This window comes from Populus alba, chromosome 2, assembly GCF_005239225.2.
Source record: "Populus alba chromosome 2, ASM523922v2, whole genome shotgun sequence".
Lineage (NCBI taxonomy): Eukaryota > Viridiplantae > Streptophyta > Magnoliopsida > Malpighiales > Salicaceae > Populus > Populus alba.
The window spans coordinates 19,154,793-19,164,367 of NC_133285.1; the positions used below are offsets into that span (position 1 = coordinate 19,154,793).

General features: G+C 35.6%; 1 protein-coding gene across 2 annotated transcripts; it reads left to right on the top strand.

Annotated features, from left to right (window-relative positions):
• Positions 1-3,176: 3,176 nt before the first annotated feature.
• On the top strand, positions 3,177-9,367 carry LOC118061319 (uncharacterized). 2 transcript variants are annotated; one of them, XM_035074746.2, is made up of 15 exons: positions 3,177-3,539; positions 3,619-3,691; positions 3,856-3,877; positions 3,984-4,062; positions 4,180-4,212; positions 4,584-4,732; positions 4,910-5,066; positions 5,902-6,142; positions 6,275-6,516; positions 7,109-7,372; positions 7,478-7,588; positions 8,121-8,345; positions 8,424-8,627; positions 8,731-8,907; positions 9,012-9,367. In XM_035074746.2, exons 1-15 carry the CDS (start codon positions 3,282-3,284, stop codon positions 9,204-9,206), a joined length of 2,430 nt encoding a protein of 809 aa, XP_034930637.1. In that variant the 5' UTR covers positions 3,177-3,281; the 3' UTR covers positions 9,207-9,367. The 2 variants fall into 2 exon arrangements, with proteins under 2 accessions (XP_034930637.1, XP_034930638.1); XM_035074747.2 differs by lacking the exons at positions 3,177-3,539; positions 3,619-3,691; positions 3,856-3,877 and having other exon boundaries at positions 3,993-4,062; positions 4,170-4,212.
• The last annotated feature ends 208 nt before the right edge of the window (positions 9,368-9,575 follow it).

Here is a 9,575-nt window from a genome sequence, read left to right on the forward strand (position 1 = left end):
TTCTCTCTAATATCATAGTAGGATGGAGGCTTGAAACCTGGCCCATGCTTTGCAACCAATTCAAGTGCCTTAAGAAACTCAGGAATTTTTACACAATTAAATGGAATTGCACTAGTGTAAAAAAACCTTGCAATTTGTCGACATGCTTCTTCTCTAATATCCTTTTTTAGCAATTGATTTAAGGTTGTTTGTGTACTTCCACTTCCACTAGCTACTCTCTTTCCTTTTTCCTTGGAGCTAATTTCTTTTATTTCATCATCATCATCATCATCATCATCATTTACACTATATTGAAGGGCCTTTCTTTTCTTTTCAGTTGCTTCTAAATTTTTCACCAAAACACCTAAAATCATCTACTTAACATTTTCTGGTACTTGCTAACATGGCTCAACATCCTTACGAGTGCAAGCCAAATGTTGTTTAAAAACGAAAAAATACCTCCACTAATAATTTTTTGACAAATACTTGTACTGAACTTTTCTAGAATTCTTATCAATATCTATCTCATGTTGCCATCACACATCAAGCCTATAACTAGAAGAATTTTTTCTAGATGCCATAAGTTCAACAATTTAAGAATCAATTCAAATCAGCCCTGTAATCAATCCAAACATTTTATAACAGGTTACAAACTTTATTTTAATACACACTACAAAAAAATAACAGCCAAGAACTCATCTTCTATATTATTATCCATTACAGGTTAGAAACTTACAAGTTACAACCCTTTACAACTCAGCAAAGGCAGTATAAAAACAATCAATCAGCACAAGTTACAACCCAAATCCATTCATCACAAGTTACAACCCAAATCACGGTTAAATTACAATAAATCCATTCATCACAACTCAGCAGCAGCAGCAACACTACTCTAAAATAAATTACAATAAATCCATTCATCACAACTCAGCAGCAATATCATCATTCTAAATTACAATAAACCCATTCATCACAATTCACAACTCAGCAGTAGCAACATCAATCTAAAATAAATTACAATGAATCCAAATCTAGGGTAAGAAAGAACAGAGTCACAGTGTCACACACAATTAAATTTCAATCTAAAATTCACAAGCAAACTCTCAAATTTCATTCTAAAATTCACAGTCACACACACAGGACAGTCACAGTAGCACACTAGAATATTAACATTGTCACAGAAACTTGAGAGTCTCAATAATAGACATCATTAAATTGTAAAGAAATAGAATGGTAAGAAATTATTGTAGCGAGCAGAGAAACAAAAGCTTACCTCTGTTGAGTCTGTTCTGAGCAGTGAGCAATGGCCAATGAGCACTGAGGAAACGGAGTAACGGGCTAAGAAACAAGATAAACAGTGGATTTTTGTAGTCAAAGTTGGAGCCTGTGAGTTCAATCAAACTAACATTAACATCAGACTAAGAAACGGACAGGGACAAAAAAAAACCCACTAGAAGATTGGAGAAACAAGATTAACAGTGTTGTTGTGTGTTGTGTGTAGGAGGCGGTGAAACAAGATAAATAGTGTTACTTACCTCGTGAAGACTGGAGAGACACCGTTGACCGTTGTTGTTGTGTGGACTGTGGACTATGATTCTCACAATGGCTGGTGAAAAGAACATCGTCGATGATGGAAAAATAATGCAGATGAGGGGCGAGCAAGGGCTGGTGAAAAGAACACCGTCGATTGTTGGCTGAGAGCGAGATTGAGTCACTGAGCCCTGAGGAATGTGAAATTTGGGATTTTCAATTTAGAGATTTTAATGTTCTGACTTTTGAGAACATGAAGAGAAGAGAAGAGAGAAGATTGATTTCGGTGAAATTGTTTCTTAATTGCCTTTGATATGTTAGAGCCAATAGGAGGGCGACACGTGGTAGCAACATTGAATTAAAATTTCCTGCGGGCAAACTCGTTCAATCGGTGGTGAAATCGCGATTTCACCCGATTTTACCCGATTTTGACCTGATTTTATCATTTCCGAGTTTTATGTACGATTTAACACGTAAAGCCTATATTAACTCGTAAAAACGTACAATTTTACGAGTTGAATCGTGATTTTAACAACCTTGGTATCGAGCACCCAGTCTGAGGATTGTGGCCTTGAAACAACACACGACTGATCTCACCCAGCAATATCAGTAACTCTCAGCAGATTATGAACAACTCCACCAGATCATCATGGACATGAGATCACAAATGGGTGGTACGTGTGCATCCCTTTTTTAGTCGTATGGTCTTGGGAACGACTAGCCTCCTTCGGCTCCGCCATTGTTCTAGTTTAATTTTTTTTCTTAAACAATCTAAAATTGTAATAAATATTTGGATGAATATTATTTAATTTAATTTTTATATTTTTACATTTTATACAATTTTATTTGCTTAATTGTTTTTTTTACTATTATTCTACACAATTTTATATTATTTATTCTACATAATTTTATTTTTTAAAATATTTTTAAATTCAAACCAAAGAATTTATAGATGGAATAAGTTATTCAGTATTTTCTAGATAATTAAAAAATATTTACTGCATATGCCACAATCACTGATGTCTCTACAGACGGAACGAGTCCGTCAATATTTTCTAGAGGGTTGAAAAATTATTTTTACTGCACATGCCATAATTATCGGTATCTCTATAGTCGGAATGAGTCTGTCAGTATTTTATAAAAAGCTAAAAAATATTTACCATATATATCACAATCATCAAAATCGTTATTTCATTAGTGATTTATTAATGTAAATACAGATGGAATAATTCCATCAATATATTCCAGCAAGAATTTTTTTTTTTTTTTTGCTTTCATTTTTTATATGTAAAACCATCAAATTTTCTACCAATAGAAGTTGCAATAGAGCATAAATTACTAACTAATGTTATTCCGACGAATATATTTCATCGGTGAATTAGCAACACTTTTAAAATGAATGAGTGAGTGCCATCTGGGAGCTTCTGCCTGATCCTAAGGAGAAAAGATAGGAAGGCCACATGTGAGATTCTAAAGGACTACAAGCGTCAGTCAAAAAAGGGGTAGGAGCTCCACTTGTCAAACAGAACACTGGGGAGTTTAATAATTGACTTTTTTTAAAGTATTTTTTATTTAAAATATATTAAAATAATATTTTGTAAAATTTATTTTTTACAATATCATATTAAAAAAATGTATAAATAAAAATAAAATAAAATTTAAAGACGAATCCCAAACGCCGAATAGTCACACCGGGACCGAACCAATCCTTCTTCCTTGTTAATGCCAACAAGAAACTCTCGTCGTATCCACCTTCTTCTTCTTCTTCTTCTATGCTTAAACTACTTCGACTCTCGTCTTCTCTTCTAGCCCGTCACTCTCTTAGTACAACAAGTAAATTATATTCCTCGTTAAGAAGAGCAACAAAGTACCGCAACTATCCTTGTTCCTCGGCCTTTGTTGGTCGTTTCCACACGCACAAGGTGTTGGCCATGGCAAAAACTACGTCCTCATCTTCGTCTTCTCACAAGCATACTAATTGTCTCTCAGCTGAGCACAGTCCATATCTCCTTCAACACGCCCATAACCCTGTTAGTATATAAAACAGATATTTGTATTGATTTTTGCTCATTTTTTAACTCTCTTTTTCCTTGTCGAAATGAATTGAAGGTCAATTGGTACCCATGGGGCGAAGAAGCATTCGCTGAAGCACGTAGACGAGACGTCCCAATTTTCTTATCAAGTATTTATTATATTTGCCATTCGTTCTTTCGTTTCTTCTTATTATTTCTATTATTATCATCATGATTTGCAAAAACTGGGGGCTAATTACTACTTAGTATGTAATCAAATTTTTTTTGGTTATTTGGTCATGACGTTTTTTTCTTTTGTGCTTTCTCTTTGAAGTTGGATACAGCACTTGTCATTGGTGAGTCTGTGACATTTTTCTTTCATTTTCTAGTCCAAAATTCATATCGAAAACTCGAATGACTAACTGATTAATTGTTTGGTGTTTATCCTTTGATGGGTGTAAGGTGTCATGTTATGAAGGTGGAGTCTTTTGAGGATGAAGAGGTCGCTGAATTGTTGAATGATTCGTTTGTCAGTGTGAAGGTCTGTTCAAATCTTGATTGCTTGCATTAGTTGTTGTTGGCACTATTCATTTGTCCCTGAATTATCAACTTCTTTTAATGGTCTTGTCAATCACGCTAACATGTCAGATTGCCGCAGGTGGATAGAGAGGAACGACCTGATGTTGACAAGGTAAAATAGCCTCTATCTTGACTGCCTTCCAGAGAAATAATTATTGGCTTTATCCTTCGGTGGGTCTATTGTATGCTGATTAATCTATGATAAAAGAGGTTCTCAAGAACCATGTGATACAATGTGCTGTTGAGCTGCTGCTAAACTAGTTGTATGAAAAGTTAAAATGCCAATAATACCATACTACTATATGAAAGAAGGTGCCTGTACTGTGTAATAGAGTGTGTTTGTCTATTTATATTATTTTAGTTTCAGAGCACACTTGCATTTGAATCCGGTTGGGTTTGCTCATATGCAAATAAATTTCAATGTTCTTCATAGATTGTTCGTTGGTTTCTTTATATACTAAGCAAATAGTTTTGATTTTACAGGTCTATATGACATTTGTACAGGCATTGTATGGTGGAGGAGGGTGGCCACTCAGTGTCTTCATTTCACCTGATCTGAAACCTTTGATGGGTGGAACTTACTTTCCCCCAGATGATAAGTATGGAAGACCAGGATTTAAGACCATACTTAGGTGGGAGTTTTGGTTCTTGGACTTTTTTTCTTTCCTGTTTTCTGTAGCATGGCTGTTCCTTGACCAATTATGAACACATTAGATCGTTACAAGTTTATTCTTGCATTGAATTATGATTCAAATTAGTATTAAAGGTTAATTGCTTTTCCTTAGTCTATTATTTCTCTATTATTTCAGAAAGGTAAAGGATGCTTGGTTCAGTAAGAGGGATACGCTTGTGAAGAGTGGAGCCTTTGCTATTGAACAGCTGTCAGAAGCATTGTCAGCAAGTGCAAGTTCAAAGAAATTGCCAGATGAGCTTTCACAAAATGCATTGCATCTGTGTGCAGAACAAGTATGACTATTGCAAACTGCACAGTAGTCCTTTTTTATCTGACTTGGAAGGAAGGAATGTTCAAATATGAACTTCTGATTGAGCAACTGTGAGGATTGAGTTTGGTGTCTCTGACTCATTTTAATGCATTGCTAGAACCTTCTGAATTTCACTATATTGGTTGTTGACTTGACTAAAATTTGATGCATAAAAAGATATTAAAGAGTTAGATATTAGGCCCCTGTTTGGCAGTGAGGCCGGGGATGTATCTCCCCGTTGCACTTCTTCTGCCTGCTTGGTGTTTCTGTAACATGGCAAGGAACATAGATTAGCTTTTCATAGAATATTAATTTGATGCTTCTTGGTGTCTTTTAGTATTTTTTTTTTTCTTTCTTCAACTGTTATCACAAAGCCACTTTCTTAGACTTTTCAAGATTGTATCAATATCCACATTTTATTTACTGAATAATGTTTCTGTCATCCTAACACAAAGACTATTATCATGGATATAAATGGAGCTTTCTTGCATCAATTGTTGTCTTGCAGCAACTCTTTTTTTCCCTCCCTCATAGCAACATTAAAAGCAGACATTGAAACTTTTATATGTATACCAACATCGCACCCTTTTAGCACTTTTCAGTTGCCATTTTCATGGGTTTGTGTGTTGATTTGTTTTTATAGATGCTAAAAAATCATATTTCTGTTGTACTTTGCTGCTGCTGCTCGCTTTCACAAATTATGATCAGTTAAGAGGATTCAGGGAATGCATAGGACCATGGCATTGTTTTACATAAAACTCTTGATGAGGCACCATTTTATTGCCTTTTTTTAATTCTCTTACTTCACTACGTTGCAGCTTTCTCAAAGCTATGATTCACGATATGGAGGGTTTGGATCTGCCCCAAAGTTTCCTAGACCGGTTGAGATCCAATTGATGCTTTACCATTCAAAAAAATTGAATGATGCTGGAAATTACAGTGAAGCAAAGAAAGGTCTGCAGATGGTTTTCTTTACCTTGCAATGCATGGCAAGGGGAGGCATTCATGATCATATTGGAGGTGGTTTCCACAGATATAGTGTGGATGAACGCTGGCATGGTTGGTTTGTCTTTAAAATGATAGTTATTTCCTAAAGAATTGCTTAATTCAAAATTACTGGCATTCTGTTGTGGTTTTCTGCATTTTGGGTTGTTGTGTATGGAATGTTGAAACTGTAGTATTTTCTTGCAGTTCCTCATTTTGAGAAAATGTTGTATGATCAAGGCCAACTTGCTAATGTTTACTTGGATGCCTTTTCCATTACCAATGATGTCTTCTATTCAAGTCTATCCCGTGATATTCTTGATTATTTGAGGAGAGACATAATTGGACCAGAAGGTGAAATATTTTCAGCAGAGGATGCTGATAGTGCTGAGCGTGAAGGTGCCAAAAAGAAAAAGGAAGGAGCCTTTTACATATGGACCATTCAAGAGGTTTCTTATCATCATCATCATCATTTTGATCTTCATTTCATTTTGATTGGTTTGATTTCTCATCATGTAAAATCTAGCAGCACATCTGTTAATTTCCTGATTTGTCAACTGCATCTGGAACTTTTGTCAACTGCATCTGGAACTTATATCAATTGCATCTTGTTAGTTCTAAATTGATGATGCTGACATTTGGAACTTATATCAACTGCATTTTGCAAAGTATTCTTATACCACAATTTGATAGGCTTATGTCATGTATATGCTCCCTTTTTAAAAAAAACAAATACTATATAACTGAAGTCTTAATTCCCCTTCTCGGGTTGAGATACTATTAGCCTTAGTCATATCTGCATCTTCCTGCTTAAAGATCAAGGTAGTATAGCTTTGTACTAAATTTCATAGCATGAGCAGTGGATTTCTATTGTGAGCTGCCCTGATTCCGTAACACTTATCTTTCATTGAAAGATGAAATTATATATACTTTTATCCATTCTCTATGAAGTTTTCTTAAAAATTTATGTTGGGAGATTCATTTAACTTGCATTAACCTCTTCTAATTCTGATTTTTCTACATGTTTTCCCCCTCTTTAAGATTGATGACATCCTTGGAGAGCATTCAACTCTTTTTAAGGACCACTATTATGTAAAGCCTCTGGGGAACTGTGACCTTTCTAGAATGAGTGATCCACACGATGAATTTAAGGGGAAAAATGTGCTCATTGAATTAACTGATACTTCAGCACCGGCAAAAAAATATGGCCTGCCTCTTGAAAAATATCTTGATATTCTGGGTGAGTGCAGGCAAAAGCTTTTTGATGCAAGATCCAGAGGACCAAGGCCACATTTAGATGATAAGGTTTGTCATTGTCTGTTTAAAAGAAGGCATGGATTGTATAGAAATATTTCTTAATCTTTAGCTTTTCTCTTGTATGCACACTTTAACAGACCAGGTGCTTGCTAGGTAATTGTCTCATGGAATGGACTTGCAATTTCATCTCTTGCAAGAGCTTCCAAAATCCTTATGGGTGAAGCAGAGGGCACAAAATACAACTTCCCTGTTGTTGGTTGTGATGTAAGATTTTAACATCTTTGGCTAGCCAGGTTAACTTAGAATTATTGTATGATTACCAACATGCTTGTGGTTTGATCACACCAGTGTGATTCTAACTTTCTAAGCCAAGTTTGATGTAATTATCATGCATCTTTGTTATTCATTAAGCATTTCCTTATCATGTCTAGATTTTGACCATGGTGTGAGGATAAAAAAACAGTTTCTTACTCATTTATCCTGCTTATGGAAAACTTCTACATGTAATCATATTATTCTGAACATCAATTTTAAACAAAGGCCTGTCTTCTGGAAGGTCTATACATTCAATCATCATCATTTTGGTGTATTTTTTGTGTTACCGAGTATTGGATTTCTTGTACCTTCTAGGCATCTGTTCTGCTGGGCTCTGTCAGTCTTGATATGTAGCCATAAGTACTGATCTGTGGAAAATCACTCTAGGGCAGTTGAACTATTCTTGGCAAGATATGTGGTGTGTGGTTGACTTTTTTATTTGATCATGACTAATAATTTTGCATGTTCCATTGAATTCCAGCCCAAGGAATACATGACTGCTGCAGAGAAGGCAGCATCTTTCATCAGAAGGCATCTTTATAATGAACAAGCTCACAGGCTAGAGCACAGCTTTAGGAATGGTCCGTCTAAAGCACCTGGATTTTTAGATGATTATGCATTTCTAATTTCTGGGTTGCTGGATCTTTATGAGGCGGGTGGCGGGATCCATTGGCTGGTGTGGGCAATCGAACTACAGAATAAACAGGTAAAGGAATCAGAGTTCATCTCCCTGAGATAAATAGTGAGCCAATTGTAATCATGTTTTTAAGAGTTATTTTTCCAGGATGAATTATTTCTCGACAGAGAGGGAGGAGGCTATTTTAATACCCCAGGAGAAGATCCTTCAGTTCTCCTACGAGTAAAGGAAGACCATGATGGTGCTGAGCCCTCAGGAAATTCAGTTTCGGCAATAAATCTCATAAGATTGGCCTCTATGATGACTGGCAGTAAGTCTGAGTATTACAGGCAGAATGCTGAGCATCTTCTGGTATGCTGTTGCTTCACTTACAAGCGTTTCTTGGGGAAGACTAGTGTTTACAACTCGAGTACTCAATGTGTTTGCATAATAAATTCATCCCATGGCAATGCAGGCAGTTTTTGAGTCGAGATTGAAGGACATGGCTATGGCAGTACCTCTGATGTGCTGTGCAGCTGACATGATCTCTGTGCCTTCCCACAAGCAAGTTGTCTTAGTTGGCCACAAATCATCCTTGGAATTTGATAATATGCTTGCTGCTGCTCATGCATCATATGATCCCAATAGAACAGTAAGTAGAAGGGCTTCAATATCAATTCATGAACCCCTTGTACTCTGCCTATGATTCCTCTCTCTCTCTCTCTCTCTCTGAGGTGCAATTATTGCCGTTTGCAGGTGATTCATATAGATCCTACCGACAATGAAGAAATGGAGATTTGGGAGGACAATAATAGCAATATAGCTCTCATGGCAAGGAATAATTTTGCTGCAGATAAAGTAGTTGCTCTCGTCTGTCAAAACTTCACATGCAGTCCCCCAGTCACGGATCCCAAGTCCCTTAAAGCATTGCTTCTCAAGAAACCTTCCTGAGGTGTAAATCTCGGTCAGTGAAGACTTTCAAAGTGTTAATTGTATGTGATGTACAAGACATACCTTTTTAGTGTTGTAACTAGATTTGTGAGCTGTCACGATCAAATGTTTTTCAACAAAAAAAAAGAGTTTAGGTGCTATCAAAGAAGCAATAGAAATTCGAGAGCTGTGTTGTTAATTTTATTAGATTCAATAATTTTAGTTAATTTAATAATATTATTAAAAAAATAACAGCATATAAATTAAACAAAACAAAAATTAAACTAAGTTAACATGTGTAACTTTCGAAACATGTGATCTAAATCTCATGGAAAAAATTGATTAAAAAAGAATTAATCATAAATAATAATAAAAAAAAAAAAAAATCAA

Bases quoted from the DNA above. Each gene is read 5' to 3' on its own strand.
- LOC118061319 (XM_035074746.2), top strand. From the start codon at position 3,282: ATGCTTAAACTACTTCGACTCTCGTCTTCTCTTCTAGCCCGTCACTCT. The intron at 3,540-3,618 runs GTTAGTATATAA...AATGAATTGAAG, and splicing joins TTCAACACGCCCATAACCCT to GTCAATTGGTACCCATGGGG. The intron at 8,346-8,423 runs GTAAAGGAATCA...TTATTTTTCCAG, and splicing joins TCGAACTACAGAATAAACAG to GATGAATTATTTCTCGACAG.